The sequence below is a fragment of the Scyliorhinus torazame genome, chromosome 8, assembly GCF_047496885.1.
Source record: "Scyliorhinus torazame isolate Kashiwa2021f chromosome 8, sScyTor2.1, whole genome shotgun sequence".
Lineage (NCBI taxonomy): Eukaryota > Metazoa > Chordata > Chondrichthyes > Carcharhiniformes > Scyliorhinidae > Scyliorhinus > Scyliorhinus torazame.
Window position 1 is genome coordinate 252115928 of NC_092714.1, and position 18433 is coordinate 252134360.

The 18433-nt window shown below is 42.3% G+C and overlaps 1 protein-coding gene across 6 annotated transcripts in view; it reads left to right on the top strand.

The window, feature by feature from the left end:
• Positions 1-620: 620 nt before the first annotated feature.
• Positions 621-18433, top strand: part of LOC140428539 (protein phosphatase EYA1-like) — a 324148-nt gene continuing 306335 nt past the window's right edge. For 2 of the 6 annotated variants that reach the window (XM_072515111.1, XM_072515117.1), the window contains exon 1: positions 5351-5370. In XM_072515111.1, coding sequence (XP_072371212.1) covers positions 5366-5370 — 5 coding nt within the window. In that variant the 5' untranslated portion in view covers positions 5351-5365. Of the gene's footprint in view, positions 786-843; positions 990-4795; positions 5231-5350; positions 5371-5450; positions 5765-18433 lie in introns of those variants that run through there. The other 4 variants (XM_072515114.1, XM_072515116.1, XM_072515112.1 and 1 more) reach the window with 4 other exon arrangements.

Consider the following 18433-nt stretch of genomic DNA (forward strand, 5'->3'; position numbering starts at 1 on the left):
ATCAAGATTGTCGAGTAACAGTGAAACACTTGCTCCTGGGGGTGAGGAATTTACCACGCGCAAAGGACCAGAACACTCCAACTAATTTGCTGTAGGCTGGAAATTATGTATAAAATACCGTCTCACGGTCAATTAACGCGTGCATTTGGAATTTCTCTGTTTGCAATTTAACACTGTCCATTTCAGTGATTGACGTCTATTTTTAAAACAGCAAATTAATTTCATTTGGAAATGCCACACCGCGTTAATTACTAATCTGGTGTGCTTCCTCCGTTTGTTTCCCCTCTGTCAATTCATTTGGATAGAATGCTATCAGATTTAATGTCCGTTCATAAAAAATAATAATCACAAAACCATGAAGAGATGCGCGAGCCTTGAAATGACCAACTGCGAGGTAGGTGGTGAAAGTAAATCTGAAACTATGCCGATGATGTTTATGGTCCAATAAATATTTAGTGTGATTTCGCCTGTAATCTTATCTCGATCGTTTTCGGTAATGCTTGGTTTATTTGAAAACAGGGGATTATTTCCGCTTGTGTTGTTGTTCCTGGGAAGAAGGCCTGGAGGACTGATCAGTTTACCCTGATTTCCCATATATGGGAGTTGGCTGCTCCAGCACTCATAGGCTGCCTTGCCTGCTGCTCAAGTTAAAATCTAGGTGTGTGCAACTTTTGGCTGGAGCCTGCTTCTGGCATCGGACCTTGGATAATATTGAGCCTTCATCATGGAGCTATTTCTGACGGCCAGCTGCCCATTTCCCGTCGCGTTTCTCAGCGGCGAGCGAGGTGAGTGGCGAACTTTAAGGGCGAGTTGTTTGTTGGAGTGTTGGTGTTGCCTGCTTGAACTTGACCCTGCCGCCGCCGCACAGAGCGCTGGAAGCCCCTCGGGAAGTTTGGGTGCTGTGCTTTGGGAATAATCGCGTTTCATACGGGTAGCAAACCGCTCCAAGGTTTAAAATGCACACGTTGGCCGGAATGTATTCAGCTAAGGTCCGCTTTATCGTAATTTATTTTCCTCTGTGACTAAAAACATTGCTGTGGCGCCAATACCTTTTGTCAGAGGAACCTAGCAAAATAGGATGTTCCTTTTGAAATATCTGTTCTACTTTTTAAAGTGAGATAGCATTCAAGAGATAGCATTCAAGAGCGATGGGGAGCATAGAAGGGAAGGGGCCCAACGTTAATGCATTGATCTTGATGAGAGGGGGCACGGGATTCAGGCGCTGAGATGCTGCTTGCTAAATGATGAATTCTGTTGGAACAAATCACTAGCATTATTTCTAAAAGCTGCAATATGTTTTGTTGGAAGGTGCAAATTCAAACAGAAGCCATGCTTCCCTGCGATATACACAATTGTCTTTTCTTCCCCCTCCCCCCGCTCAATTTCCCTTCTCTTCTCGAATAATCTCCTTGGGTCGAGCAACCCAAGCTGGCCTGCTCCCTGGCCTCTTCTGCAACGCTGCTGTGAAACCAGACACTCGCGAGGTGCACATGACCAGCCTGAAGTGGCTCTACCTCCCGTCTCTCCATCGGCCTTCCTTCCCACTCAGCATCTCCCAGCAAAGCCCTGCGTCAGGCGGGGGGACTGGGGGGGGCGGGGGGGGGGTGAGAGTGCAAGGTGGAAGTCGCTGCCATCCCATTGCCTCGGTCTCCAGAGGGGCTCATCGAGTGCACTGCATCACTGCGCGGTGCGGGCATCAACTGAAAGTAAATATTAATCAGACAATCCCGCTGAGCAGTTGTAAAATGCTCTCCAACACATAGCCCCGGCTAACTGCACTCCCACCGTCACGCCCAAATGCAGCCTTACGCTGCCTTTGATACATCTTCCCAGTTTACTTTCCAGCATACTTTGCAACCCTGTAAATTCCAACTTTGATTTCAATCGATGAAATTCAGAACTGAAAGGGACACTGGGCGTTTGAAGGACGGAGCCTGTTAATAAAAAAAGAAATACAATAACACAGAAGACACGAACGAAAATATGCAGTACGTCCCACCAGTTGAAAGGGAGAAGATAGATAAATGTTTTCATCCGGAGACCATTCAGCCGATTTTGCAACTTACTTCATTCATATCTTGGGCTCCTCTCTGAATTCGGAAAGCCCATTAGACCAGAGTGAGGGGGGAGGGGGGTTATTCTGAATCGAGGGGGTAACTGCAGTGGAACCCACGCTCCCAGTGAAACTCAAAGGAAGCACAGGTCAGAGATAGGCATTGTGGTGACTTGGCATTGTTGAATTTACCAGGCAATTTTATTTATTTTTCACAGTGTCTTTATAAACACAACAACTGTTTTTTTTGTGTGTAGCTTTTCAGAATGAAATACCTTTTCGGCCAACCTGGCACTGAAAATAGTGATTATCCCGGAATATCATTACCATTGATATAAGTATCCAATAGCCATTCCATATTTTGTCAATAGAGCAGGCATTGATGGGTAAAAAGGACAAATTGGTGATTTGTGTTGTTGTTGACTGGGGTGCGTGCACCAGTTAAAGCAGTCTATTAAAGGAATAGGTTTGTGTCCACAAATACCCCGTTCGGGGTGGTCAAAGAGCCAATGCGAGTGCCCACCAAATTGCTACCTAGGAACTCGTGAGATCTCTGGAGCAGGACAATCAGATCTGATCAGAGCTTTCAAAACTGGGCAGTGCGTCTCCACCTGGCCAGAAAACTGCACAAAGCCTATTATTTTGTTTAATTGAAGAAGAGAAGGAAAAGCTCCTGAATTAAAACTGGCCACCCGATACTAAATTACCGGGGAAACCAGGAGCTCTTCCCCCTCCCCCCTCCCCCCCTAGTATGTGACAGCTCCATTTGACACTTAGTCGTTGTGTAGTAGTTTGTTAAATTGCAATTGAGGAGAGAAGAATCCTGCTGTGCTGGAGATTTGTGAGCTATCATTTATTTTAAGGAGGATTAAAAAAAAATCAATTGCTTCAAAGTCAAGATCCCCAATCCATTGGTGGTGTACACAATCATTCCACATTTTCCTTGGCGTGTTTGACTGTTGGAGTGTTTGTGGTTAATTCGGAATAAATTATATTTTTGTCACATGCACATTGTTCCAAACAAAAGTTAAGGTGGCTCCGTCAAACTCTGGATATCAGACTTCAATTTGGTCCTCGTTTATTAAGCGTAGGTCAAAAGCAAATATTTTACCCCTGGAATAGTAAGGAGCATTTAGTTCCTTTCAATTTGTTCTTTTTTAATAATAACAATCGTTTATTGTCACAAGTAGGCTTCAATGAAGTTACTGTGAAAAGCCCCTAGTCGCCACTTTCCAGCGCCTGTTCGGTTTTTTAAAATACAAATTAATTTAGAAATTGATAGCAATTTACTAAATCAGAGTAATTTTGCAACTGAATTTTAAAGCTTTCTGTGATTACACCCTCCCGATCCCCTAAAAATTATATTAGAGGCGATTCCGTCTGTGAATGATTGTCCATACCTCCCTCTTCTACAAGTTTGGGTGACCATTTGCTATATTGAGATAAACGAAATGTTCTGCTAACTTTGGGTATTTCTCTCACAGTTTGCTTTTCAAACCACGCAAACCAAAGGAAAAAAAACACGTAGACCTTGATTGGGGGGGGGGGGGGGGGGGATCAAACAGCTCCAGTGAGCAGAAATAATTGAGAAACACACAGTGCCTCCTAATACAGGCGCAATCTGAGCGACTACCAGCACAAAAAATTACACCCTTTCAATTCCTACTCTTTTAAGTGTCCTTCTTAAAAGAGAGAGAAAAGTCATCTCAGGGTTGTATAATTATCAGTCAGTTAACTATGCTGATTTTTTTGTTGTTAATTCCAGCTGTTAAAAATTATAGAACCCATTAATTTAAAAGCGCACATATTTCTGAGAAAATGATCATTTTAATAAGTGCTTTTTTGTCTAGACTGCCTATCAAAATGAGATCGTGGCGTTTAGAGGGAATGATTGACGTTTGCAGGCAGCGTTCTGTCACTACCTTGAACATCATTCATTTTAAGTCTTTGAAATATTGCAAACAAATTATTGCCAAGTGTTTACTGAAATAATAAACCCAGTGGTATAAATCACAGATCTTCTGAGATTCCAGAGAATCTTTTCATGTGTGTACGTGGTATAAGGACTGGTGTTTTCTTTTTTTGTGAATCACAGTCCAGCTCGCTTGGTAAAATGACTCTTTTGAAAGTGAGCCCCCTCCTCACACACTAGGTAAAGTGGATGCTTCTTCGCGAAGCAACGCGTTCCCAGGCAGTTAACCCCTCATTGTATCTCCTCACTCGCAGTTTTATGATTTGCTTACTGTCCATGAACATTGCGGCCACGTTATTGGGACTTAAGGCATTTTAACGGCACACAGCATTTCAAACAAAAAAATATACAAGGGGGGGGGGGGGGGGGAGCCTACCTGAAACATTCATTTCAAATCATCGCCCACCAAAATAAAACAAAGGGTTGTTTCACCTAACAGTGAAAAGTTAAGCATTAAGACAGGGGAAAAGGTTTGAAGATCAAAATGCTGATCACAATTGGTACAGACCCAGTAGCAGACTGATTAAGCAAAGACAACAGAAGGTGAGGGTTTTTTTTTGTTGCCATTCTGCTCTCGGCTCTGTCTTTGTCTAAAGAGCTGCAGATAATATCTAATTGAGCTAGATTCAAAGTCTGACCGGGGGATTGATCAAGAGGAATGGGAGGGAGTTGGGGGAGGGGGGTTAGTGCGGGGAGGTAGAGGATTGCGTGGAATCTACCAATGCTCGGAGTCATTTCTGGCTTTTCTTGAAGTCAGCTTGCATCCCCTGGGTCTAGAGAGAGAGGGTTGTGCATGTCTCATTTGGGATAGCGCCTTGCAGAGACTGTATGCACCATCTAACAGCAGGACCCGTCAGTCAGCGCGCGCACACTCCTCTGCCAGAGAAGCTCCTTTTAAAAGCAAAATGCACTTCACATAGCCTGAAGCACAAGTGGGATGTCATGGAAATATAGACCTTCATCTTCGTTTGAGAGTAGCTCGGTAGAAGTCGAGTTGCCAAGCCCACCAGAAGTCAGGAGGGAACCCCAAAGGAATCCTTCACCAGGAGAATCGGGGCTGGCACCGCGAGTGTGCTTCTGCTGCTGTTAAACTGTGTGGAACAGCAAAGCCATTCTCAGACTGTCGACAGTTCTACAGAATACCAACAGCTGCAGGGTTAGTTTCTGCCTTGGAGACACACACACAGACATCGGCCTGGGTAGCGGTGAGTAAGTTAGCTCTTGTCTCTTGGTGCATTAGGCGTTTTACACACAGGCCATGTGTAAAATGTTGTTTTGACGCTAAAAAAAAAACCCAAACGCAACCCTTTGCGAAATGCGTGTGCAGTCGGCGTGTGCTGATGATGTAAGTTGTATCTCCCCAAGCTATGTTAAAAGGGGGGGGGGAGAAAAAAAATCACAAATACACTCGAGGGCACAGCAACTGCTCTGTGGCGTGTATTGCAGTCTGAAGCCGGCTTATTTTGGAAGTTCTGATTACGGTTCGAGATTCACCGACAAAAGGCAGCCATCTCGGTGATAAGAATGAGAAATGGACGTTTATTGCGCCAGTCTTTAAAGATAGTGTGAAAAAAAAACTGGCTGGAACAAATGAGCAATTAAACACGCCGAGAGCGCGCTGGAGAGAACGGGAACACTGATCCTGCTAAGCAAACAAAAAGTTACCGATAATGCAACGTGATTCCGGATGCTCAGATGCTCTGGAATAGAGATGAAAAAAAAGTTACAGCATAACCAAGGTGTGTCAGATAAGTGGGGAGTATTAACACGCACGGGGGAGGGTATGGACTGCATAAGAGTATAGAAGAAAGTCCTATGAGAATATAAAAGCTGCAAATGTGCTTATGCTACACACGAGGAAAGTAGGGGTATGTATGTGATACTTGAATAGACGAGGCAAGAGGAGTGCATATATGATCAGCGACCTATAGGTGGTTTAAATGAGGTCCCTGAATGTTATGGAGGCAAGAGGAGTGCATATATATATATGTATATATATCTACAGGCGTTCTTAATGTCCATAGACCGGCATAAAAAGATAATAAACAACATTTCAAAAGAGATGTGTGTAGGGACTGATATGTTTTTGTTGCTCTTAAAAATATTCTTCACGCTTTTACATATCTGAATTCTGACGTTACTCCAAAACAGATTTCTCAGCTTATTTTGGCTTTTGTTTTGTTCTTGATATTAAGCTCCTGAGTCTTGTGAATCGTAAATAACGTGTAAAATGATCATAAGATTTTAAGAGCCCCTTTTCCCATCAATATTAATAACACACTGTGCTGCAATCTAGCAGAGTGTTTCAAAAGAGTTTCATTTTCACAATTAAGGTTTTCTGAGGGAAGTTGGTTTTTTTAAATCATAAATGCAACAAAAACACGTCTTAGAGTCTAAAATGGAGTGTATAAAAGTATCCTTATGATTGAAACAAAAACTCACATAAAAATGCTATTAATGTAATCTTCAATCTAAACCAGTTTGTACTTTTAAAAATAACAATATATAGTGTTTAAAGCTAAATAGGCAGAATAGATCTTAAAGCCTCTTCAAACTATTTTATGCATTTTCGTCTTTTGCATTTGGATCCAGAAAGATTTTTCTGGACATCAGAAACGTTAAACAAACATCAGCTACCAAGCTGTTTAAAATTTAATTAGCATCGACTGAAACAAAAGGTTGGAATGAGGAGTTAAGAACAAGATGATGTAGACATTTGTTTAATACGGAGGAGGTGAGCCATCCTGAGATACTGAATCTGAAACAATTCTGTTTAAATGTTATATATTTAGACAATCTGGGTTCTTTGCAAGAATGGCTGACATGAGCAATGTTTAAATGCGCCCTTTCAGTGCCAGGGACCTGTGTAATGACCAGACGGCATTACACATTGGGCTGATGAAATTTTTTATTTTGACTGCCCAGAAACTCAAAAGCTTTTTGGAATAAAATCCAAACTCGATGTACGAATAGACGTTAACCAAAAACTGTTTGTACCAAAAGCTATTTGTACCATTATCTGATCAGTTTGTTGTATGCACGTATACTTGTATTCAAATAGAACATTTGAAATGCAATATTTTAGATATAAAACAGGGATATTTAATTTCTTGTATTTTGTCATAAACACAAAATTCAGAGGGTTATTGGAAACATTCTGACCATTTATTGAAACTTTAAAGAAGCTTTAAAAAAAATCCAAAAAATAAAACCTGATTTGCATTGAATTTACATTCAGTCCGGTCCTTAAACAATGAGCGACAGTTTGGGGACAAAGTATTGTGAAAACTAATGGACAGTCATAAGTGGGTTGTTACATAACATTCAGGGACCTCATTTAAACCACCTATAGGTCGCTGATCATGTATGTGCGAGATTTTTCTACAGTGTAATTTGAAGCATGAAATTTGTAAAGTCTTAAAGCATGTCTCTAAAAGTGAACTGTAGTGGGAATTAAAACAACAAACAGAAATCGTGCAACCTAGTCGCAATTGCCGTGGAAAAGCTGTTTCCAGGAGTATTTGTCGTGTATTTAAATAATAGGTGTTAGCGAGTCATGGAGTTTGGTGTTAACAGACGAGTCAAGCGTGGAAATACATGATTTTTTTTAACGCAAAATAAAATAAATTATTTAAGTTGTGGGGGAAGATGGTTGTTAAGAACCAGCACTTCTGTAAGAAAGGCTTTAAATGTTCAGCAAACACATACCTGCTGACAGAGGAGGAAACTCTGAGAAACTGGGGCTCAGCTGCTCGGCTTTTAGTTTGTTTGCTACACTCCTTAGCTGAAAGATTCAGTCAGAGGACAATCAAAATACAGATAATTCAGCAAGACAAAGGGGCTCTTCTTTCCTTCCTGACTGATCACGCAGCTCCTAATGGATTTTCACCAACACCCTCTTCTAATCAGGTGAATGGAGATAAACTAGATTTAGGCGACAAATAATTATAATGGTGTCTTAATGACAGCAAAAAGGTTCAAATGCGCTGGGCTTAAATTCCCTAGGTTAGCTGCAGTACTCTTGTTTCAGGGCTCTGCTGAAACCGTGGTTACTGGTTGCCTGATGAGGCCATTGACTCAAAACGTGGAAACATTTCTTAAAAAAGAACAAAACATTTCACCTCACTTTGCATTTAAACATTCTTTTTTTAAAAAAAGACAGTCTCATATGCGTAACAATAAAATCAAAACTTATAATGATAACAGTTAAAAAGAGCAAAATAATGGAATCACAAAAGAGATAAATAAATGGTGAGATTTTTAATAATTTTGATATATACACCAGCTACATAAATTCATTAATAGTTCAATGGCACATGAACAGTAATAAATAAACTGAGAGTTATACTGTATTACATAGAACAAACTCACATTTGTGTTCTCACTAGCTAAGGAATAGATAAACACAATGAGCAAAACCAAGACTTTTATTATCTTAATTTCTTCATCTTCCTGATACCTCTTACTCTTTTGTGTCTTGAAATTTGCAGAATAGAGTTTTTTTTTAAAATGCAGCCCGGAATAGACCCACATATAAGAATTTTAAATCTGTTCTCTGAGATGGTCTTAGAAACTTTAACTCTATGGGTCAGTTAACTCTATTTTTTAAAAACTGTTTAACACAGCATTGCACATTTTGTGCTGATTCTGTAAACCTCGGTATTGAAAGCACTTTTGCAATTTCACATTTGTCTTTTGCAGTAAATGTAGTTTAGAGTGATGTTGCATTCTAACAACCGTTTGTGAGCTCATCTTCCATGAAATAAAAATCATGCACAATTACTTGCCCGCGACTTAAACAACGACAGTACAGGAGCACAGTGATAGACGTATGCGGCACACATATGCAAAATTACATGCACAAGCGAATTTGAGCATAATTGCTCCATATGTGAATATACTGAGAGTTATGCAGCAAATATATTATAATACTACATACTTTCATGACTTCAGTGCCATCTTGAGACATCCGCCCATTCACCAGCATTCATGTACTGTTGTGATATTTTTGTAGACTCTTCACTGATATTTTATTTGTAATTTTTGTAAAATATTTTGCAGGCTAGTTTTGCGTAACATATGGGAAAATCTGCTCATCATTGAAGTTAGATAAATTGACCTTTGTATTTTGACATTTTTGTCAAAATTATGGACTGGAGAATTTTGCAACATTTTGAATCTTCTGGTAAGAGTTGCAATGGAGACAGAACATTTTCATGCTGAATGTAATGTTCCATTGGGCCTCTCCCTTTGGTATTAGTCAGGCGTGCTATGCTAAATTACAAATAGAGGCTACAGGCTGGATAAGACTTTGCTTCCCGTTGATAAACTGGACCAAATCATAGACGAGCAGTGAGGTTTTTAAGCATTTAATGATGTCAAACCAAGCTGGGAGATCAGTTTTGTATTTAAGAGGTATCAATATATCTTTGGTTCCAGTTCAACAACAAGTTAAATTTATATTGTACCTTTAACATAGTCAAATGTCCCAAGGTGCTTCACAGAGGAATTATAAAATAGGACACCAGCCATATAAGGAGATTTTAGGGTGGATGAAGAGGTATGTTTTGAAGTGTGCCTTTGAAGGAGGGAAGGGAGATAGAGTGGCAGAAAGATTGGGGGGAGGGGGGGACCTTAGACGGCTGAAGGGATAGAAATCAAGGGTGCTTAAGAGGCCAAAGTTAGAGGAGAGCAAATGTCCTGGGAGGGCAGGAGAAGGAAGAAGATCAGGGGAGGACAGATCATGGAGGGATTTGAAATCAAGGATGACAATTTTGAAATCAAGCATGAGAATTTTAAAATCAAGGCATTGCGTAACCAGGAGCCAGTGTAGGTTCTCAAGCACAGGAATGATGAGTGAATAGGGCTTGCGGAGAGTTAGAACACAGGAAGGGAGTTTTGGATGACGTCAAGTTTACAGAGGGTATCTGAATGTTACAGAGGTGGTCTGGGAGATGATGTGGATATATGGTTGAAGGTTCATCCTCCAGTCAAATATAACACTAAGATTGAAAACAGTCTGTTTCAACCTGAGACAGTTGCAAGGGAGAGGGTTGGAGTTGGTGGCTAGTAAACAGAGTTTGTAGCCAAGACCAAAAACAATAGCTTCACTCTCCTCAATATTTATTGGCCAAACATTCTGCTAACCCAGAACTGTGGGTTCGACAAACAGTCTGGCATTTACAGACAGCGGAGGGGTTAAGAGAGGTAGCAGTGAGGGAAAGCTGAGTGTCATCTTTGTACCATGGTCAGTACCATTTGAAAAATTTCCCAAATTTTATTAAAATTGAAGACAGATGTACCACGGTGCAACCGATGTTGGAATTATTGAAGGAGATCACAGTCATAGAAGAAGTTGCATTATTGCATACTACCCCTGAACTAAGTTATAAGGGTTCACTAGAATATAGCGAAGAGATTTGGACAATGGGGAGTTGAATAACTGGATCAAGTGGCATTTTACTTAATTTGCAAAGCTCCGCATATATTATTACTGCCCGATAACCAAAGTGGAGGAATCATTCGGCTCAAGACTTTGCGTGGCTTCTTGTTAGCACATTAATTAATTATAGCCTGGTTGCTAACGGAATGTTTTGTGGTTTTGCATGGATATCCCTAGCATGCAAGTGTTTTTAATTTTAAAATGCATAAGTTGAGATATTTATACAATGAACAGCAATAGTTCTGGGGGAATCCGTAATAATGAGCATTATTTCATTGGCTGTATAGTGTACCCTGTGTTACAGCAATAGACATACTGCAAGTAATTACACAGACAGCTCTCTCTTGCCTTCTATAAACATTTGAATTTTAATCACTGACAGAGGAACTCCCGCTTACGTGGTTATATACATACTCCCATGTATACAGAGTTGTTTCCTGGGCAGGAGCTCATCTAGGCAGTATAAACAAGGCGCTACTCGGCTGGAACTGACACTGAAATTGCTAGTCTGAATCAGAAAGTTGCTATGTAAATGCAGCATTATAATCATATTGCACAGAAATGCTTGGACAACTGCACCATAGATAAATACATTGAACTTGAAACTGTATATAAATATATTTAATATGCAAAGTAAATGTTTGAACATCTGCACTGAACATAAAAACATTTGCACGCATTCAGTAGTTATATTGAACACAATTATATCAGTAGTTACTTTTAACTATTTTGTAACTTTTACTAGTCACAATGACAAGAAACAGATGGTTGCAGTGTGAAAAAATACACTGGGTTATACTGTTTATAAATAGAATGTACATGAAATATTTCTAGCTTCACAGTAAATAGATCGACAGTGTGTGCAAAGATGCTGACATAAATACACTGATAGTTACATTATATAATCTTTATTGTCACAAGTAGGCTTACATTTACACTGCAATGAAGTTACTGTGAAAAGTCCCTAGTCGCCACATTCCGGCACCTGTTCAGGTACACAGAGGGAGAATTCAGAATATCCAATTCACCTGACAGCACGTCTTTCGGGACTTGTGGGCGGAAACCAGAGCACGCGGATGAAACCCATGCAGATACAGGGAGAACGTGCAGACGCCAGACAAACAGTAACCCAAGCCGGGAATCAAACCTGGGACCCTGGAGCTGTGAAGCAACAGTGCTACCCACTGTGCTACCGTGCTGCCCACAATATATACATTGACAGTTATACTGTCATCCATATAATGATTATAAAGACACTGGCAGTTATATTTGACATATATCAATATAGACAGTTACTATACTGTAAGTCTGTTCTTCCATCTGGATCTAAGTCTTCTGGCGAGGATGGGGAGTGTTTTCCACTGCAGAGAGTGACAGAAATGGGCAGCACAGTAGTTAGCACTGTTGCTTCACAGATCCAGGGTCCCAGGTTCGATTCCTGGCTTGGGTCACTGTCTGTGCGGAGTCTGCACGTTCTCCCCGTGTCTGCGTGGGTTTCCTCCGGGTACTCCAGTTTCCTCCCACAAGTCCTTAAAGACTTTCCTGTTAGGTGAATTGGACATTGTGAATTCTCCCTCTGTATACCCGAACAGGTGCTGGAATGTGGCCTCTAGGGGATTTTCACAGTAACTTCATTGCAGTGTTAATGTAAGCCTACTTGTGACAATAACGATTATTATAAAAAAAGAAAACCACGCCATAACTTCCAACCCTGGCATAATTATTTATGCACCTGGGCATTGTGCGCCATCTTCTGTGGCAGGGCATGCTTCATGGCATGCAAGCCACCGCCATATATGGGAGCAATACTTACAAGGTGCCTGCCATCACTGATCCGTCATTGAAGAAAGAAGATAGACTGCCAAGAAAATGTTGAGAATGGAAGATGGACCTCCTCGATAACACTGAGTTGGAAGATCCACCTGATGGATGCCCCCCACCCAGTCCTGCAGTGGTATTCCAGGGTCACTGGTGGCCTCCATCCTGAACTCCGGAGGCAACCCCATGTCTTCTTCACTTTCTCACTTTCGCACGCCACATTTGTCCAGATGTGTTCTGGACTGGCGTGTTTTCCCACTGGCATTGCAGAGAATCAGGCATGGGGGTAAGATTGGAGTCAGGCCGTCACCTGCATCCCATTAACAGGATGCAAACCGGTTTCACGGTGGCCTCCAGTGGGATTGCTGATCCGTAATGGCGGGCAACATCGCAAGACCCTGCTGTAAATTCACGGCAGTATGAAACTGATCTTTGGCCCATACGCCAAATTCCCTCAATGCAACCCCACTTGCAGGTGCATGGGAGAAATATGGCCATAGGATCACAGAGGGCGCGATTTAACGGGACTTTGCCATTTGTTTTGGCCTCGGCTCGGAAAGCCCTGCTGAGGCAGCACTTACCTCATTTCCTGCACTGACGATCTGAGCTCGAAGAGTGCAGGAAGAGTATTTGCAGATCGGGCGCCGTTTTTAAATGCCACCCCGATCTTTCGACCCCATTCAGCACTCCACCATGGACCCCAACTCCCCATTGCACCGAACATGCTTCTTAGCGGGTCCTCAAGACACCCCTCACCCCACCTGCTAACCCCTGGGCCCAATCCTGGGCATCTTGGCACTGCCAGCCTGGTACCCTAGCAGATCCCCTGTCCAGCATGACAGTGTCAAGGTGCCTAGGTGCCAGCGGGAGTGCAGGCTACCACCCTGCCCAGAGTCCGACCATCCAGGTGTCACTAGTGGCCAGGGAGACCATATTCCCCCCCCCCCCCCCAAGGTGTCGTTGTGTCTGGTCCACGTGGAAACCAGTGCTCAGCGGCATCTTGGCGAGGTCTCCCAGTTGAGGCCATTGGTTCCCGGGCGCCGGGAGAATCCTGTGTGGGCATATTTAAAAGAGCCTAATGGTTCATTTAAATATGTTAATCCGGATGTTGCCCAACGAGGGCGAGATCCATATTGCAATATCTCGAGAGGGATTTTAAGAGTTGCGAATCTTGCGAGTGTCGAGCATGACAAGGCCATTAAATCATGCCCAGAATCACCAGAGCACAGAAGAAGATTATTTGGCCAATCACTGTATAACTGTCCAGTCACTCCCATTCCCCCACTTGTTCCATGTAATTTATTTCCCTCAAGTGCCCGTCCAATTTACGTTAAAGTGTAATTTTATAAAGCATAAAAATAAATGTGCAAACATTTACACTGAACATAGATATTGACCTTATTCAATATGATTATTGTACATAAATGTAGAGGCAAAAATACACATACAGTTATACACAATGCACAGAAATAAACATTCTGATGATTCTAAATAAAGTCAGAAAATGCAGGCAGCCGAACTGAAGGGCCATCAACCTGAATTGTTCTCCATCGACGCTTCCTGACCTGCTGAATATTTCCAGCTATTTTTTGTTTTTAATCTCAGATTTTCAGCAGCTGTAGCATTTTGCTTTTGTGCACTGCTAGTTGTGACTGTGCCTTGGTACATTGAACTAAATCAGTATATGTGCCAAATAAGCAGGCTGCTTCTCGTAATTCGAAATTTGGGGTTCTGCTGTCAATGATTGATATGTGACGTTAACATCAGTAAGTAGCATCACAACATTGCTTTTGTCAGGTGCTAAGAATTTTCTGCTGACAGACATCAGGAGCACAAGGTGTTGGCTGCTCACGGGTGTTGGGTTGTACCATCGGTGTTTGCACAAACACTAACTCCGGGAGACGATTCAACGCCTTAAATTCCGACTCCAAAATATTTCCACTTTAATTTGCATTTCTTATCATTATAATAGTCAAAGCCAGTTATTAAATATATAGAAATTAGTGCTGACCATTTAACACAGGCATAAGCGTGGTATATAGAAATGAGTAATTTGTATTTATTGGGTACATCGGACTGGATAGATTTTAGTGAATGTCAAGAACTAAGTGAATGCCATTTACGAAGTGTAAAGAAGCCAATGATTCTCGCTATAAATATGTAGGAGTGGCTGATGGTTATTTATTGAGGAGATATGAGTGAGCCACAGGCATTTCATGCTGACACAAAAACAGAATATAATGGGCAATCCCAGAAGGCCTGACAGCATCTATGGAGAGAGAAGGGAGCTAACATTTCAAGTCAACATTTTGTTCAGCATATGTGGAAAGAGAAGTGAGCTAACGTTAAGTGACTCTTGAGTCACCCAGACTCGAAACTTTAGCTCTCTTCTCCCTCCACAGGTGCTGTCAGGCCTGCTGAGATTACCCAGTATTTTCTCTTGTTGTTTCGGAGTCCAGCGTCCGCAGTGATTTGCTTTTATCATTTTTTTTTTCATTTTATGCTGACTATGTGCAGAGGAATGGGTAACAGCATGGCACATTTAATAAGTATATACCCGCAGGTGGAAAACTGCACCCAAAGTTCGGGGCAGCCTCTTTTTTTCCCTTGCAACAATTAAATAGTTGTATGCAGGGTGTTTGAAGGTATCCTAGGGACCTCTGAGCCTCTACATTGGCAATATCTCTCACAATGTGATTTCTCATCATCTGTCGGGCTAAGTATGCTATATATAAATATAATTGTTTTTGTTTCTGTGCCTGAAGGAATCCATTAGCTTCAATTGTGAATGCTGAGTTCGTTCTCAGGGCAAAATTCTGTATGCATAAAAAAGAAATTACTTTTCCAAAGAGGAAAAGGCAATCATTCTGATAGGCATGTTCAGTAACTCCAATAAGGGTCTTTTTAAATTGGTAAGTGTCGCGACAGTGTACAGAGTTTAAACTCCTGAACAATGAAGTTAGATTGAATTACAAGTGAACCTTTTTCATGAAGGATCCAAAAACCCACCCTCATCAGAGCACTGGACTAGTTTACTGATGCTGCATTTACCATATGTACAAGTTAAGGAATCAAAATTAAAGCATTCATGTCGATGGAAGCTTTAATGTCGGGCCAGAATTTGCTGGAGTGAGGTTTCTTGCAACTGGCTCCTTTTGTCAGATCTTTTCCTGCACACTTCAGCTGGAAAAACTGTTTGCATAGCAAATGACTGGGAGTGAGAACTGGTAATGGTGCAAGGTCAATGGGGCATCTGAGACATTGGTGAACAACAGCACCAGTCGTCTAGCTCCGCAACTAAGGACAGAGAAAGAAACCGAGGAACAAATGGAGGTGGAAATAGGGTGAATTAGAGTCACATCAGCCAAACAAAGCCAAGTAAAGAGGGTAATAAAGATTGGGTGTGGTGGGGGGGAAAAAGAGACCGAGGAAAAGGAAGAAAAACCTCTCGAAACAATTTACTACCTGCGGAAATGAGACTCCACAGTTTCAGCTGTTCCCTTTTTGGGTTTCCGAGGTGGGGTAGAATTGCAGGAACAATCTCAACATTAAACGGGTCTTTGCATCATTAAGTGCAAGCCCTGATGTTCTGTGGTGAACTTAATTCATTCTAGCAGCAAACATTTCTTAATTCATGTGTAGGTTGACAGTGATTCTAGATTCCGTGTGACTAATGGCAGAAGGTGCAAATCATCCAGCTACTGGTGCTGTATCTCTTGCTTGCTACAAATCATGACATTTTCTTTAATAACAATGTACACATTTATTTTCCCAGTAAACCTGGGGCCATTGTATTTATTTGATTTGATTTATTATTGTCACATATATTGGTATACAGTGAAAAGTATTGTTTCTTGCATGCTGTACAAACAATGCACACCGTACATAGGGAAGGAAGGAGAGACTGCAGAATTCAATGTTACAGTTATAGCAAGGTGTAGAGAAAAGATCAACTTAATACGAGGTAGGTCCATTCAAAAGTAGGGAAGAAGCTGTTCTTGAGTCGGTTGGTGCGTGACCTCAAACTTTGGTATCTTTTTCTTGACTGGAGAAGGTGGAAGAGAGTATGTCCGGGGTGCGTGGGGTCCTTAATTATGCTGGCTGCCTTTCTGAGGCAGCGGGAATTATGGATAGAGTCAATGGATAGGAGGCTGGTTTGCGTGATGGACTGGGCTACATTCACGACCTTTTGTAGTTTCCTGCAGTCTTGGGCAGAGCAGGCTCCATACCAAGCTCCGATACAAACAGAAAGAATGCTTTCTATGGTGCATCTGTAGAAGTTGGTGAGTGTCGTAGGTGACATGCCAAATTTCCTTAGCCTTCTGAGAAAGTAGAGTCGTTGGTGGTCTTTCTTAACTATAGTGTCGGCATGGGGGGACCAGGACAGGCTGTTGGTAATCCGTACACCTAAAAACTTGAAGCTCCCGACCCATTCTACTTCATTCCCATTGATGTAGACAGGGGCATGTTCTCCACTATGCTTCCTGAAGTCGATGATAATGTCCTTCGTTTTGTTGACATTGAGGGAGAGATTATTGTTGTTGCACCAGTTCACCAGATTCTCTATCTCATTCCTGTACTCTGTCTCGTCATTGTTTGAAATCCTGAAATCCGACCCACTACTGTGTGTCATCAGCAAATTTGAAAATCGAATAGGAGGGGAATTTGGCCACACAGTCATAGGTGTACAAAGAGTATAGTGGGGGGCTGAGGACACAGCCTTGTGGGGCACCGGTGTTGAGGATGATCGTGGAGGAGGTGTTGTTGCCTATCCTTACTGATTGTGGCCTGTGGGTTAGAAAGTTCAGGATCCAGTCGCAGAGGGAGGAGCCGAGGCCAAGGCCACGGAGTTTGGAGATGAGCTTCGTAGGAAAGATGGTGTTGAAGGATGAGCTGTAGTCGATAAATAGGAGTCTGATGTAGGTGGCTTTGTTATCTAGGTGTTCCAGGGTAGAGTGCAGGGCCATGGAGATGGTGTCTGCTGTGGACCTGTTGCAGCGGTAGGCGAACTGTCGTGGATCAAGGCAATCCGGGAGGCTAGAGTTGATTCGTGCCATGACTAACCTTTCGAAGCACTTCATGATGATGGATGTCAGAGCTGTTGGTGATCTGGACGATAGTCATTAAGGCACGCTGCTTGGCTTTTTTTGGTATAGGGATGATGGTCATCTTCTTGAAGCAGATGGGGACCTCAGATTGTTGTAAAGAGAGGTTGAAGATGTCTGCGAATACCCCCGCCAGCTGATCCGCGCAAGACCTGAGTGCCCGTTCGGGTACCCCATCCGGGCCAGTGGCTTTCCGTGGGTTGACCTTCGAGAAGGCTGCTCTGATGTGCAGGTTGGGTGGATTGGCCATGCTAAATTGTCCTTCGTGTCCAAAAAGGTTAGGTGTGGTTACTGGGTTATGGGGATAGGGTGGAGTTGTGGGCTTAAGTAGGGTGCTCTTTCCAAGGGCCGGTGCAGACCTTATGGGCCGAATGGCCTCTTTCTGTACTGGAAATTCTATGATTCCATGGTTGTCACATCAGCAAGTTCCTCAGGCTAATAGTAATACCAATTCTAGAACATAAATTACTAGCAAACTTGTGGAACTCATTATTTGAAGCACTATCCATGCTCAAAAGCCAATTTATTTTGACTTTCAGGAGAACCGTAAGCTCGTCAGCTTTGCATTGATAAAGGCTGAGCTTCCAGGTGTCACAACACAAGATAAATAATTAATATTCATTTTGAAGGGTAAGTTTAAATTAAGACCAGCCACATTGGACTTGTAAAAGATGAACTAAAAACAGAAAATGCTGGAAACCGTCAGCAAGTCAAGCAATATCAATGGAGAGGGAAACCGAGTTACAGGTAGATTTGTACCGGCCGGCCGGGGGGATGGACAGGCCTGTACGTCATCAGGGAATTTTCCCAGTGGCTGGCTGTGAGGCACATTGGTTTCCTACACCTGAGAGTCGATTTTCATAACTTATTATGGGCCAGTTTACAGAGCTGCCAGCATTTTGACAAAAGCATAGTGACCTCTCCCTGCACAGAGAGGTCACCATCTTCACAGAGGAACCCTCTGGGGCAGCCCAAAGGGGCCATTGGGGCTGAAGGCTCCATGACCCAAAGAAGGGAAATTTGAACCCAATATTTCAGGTCCA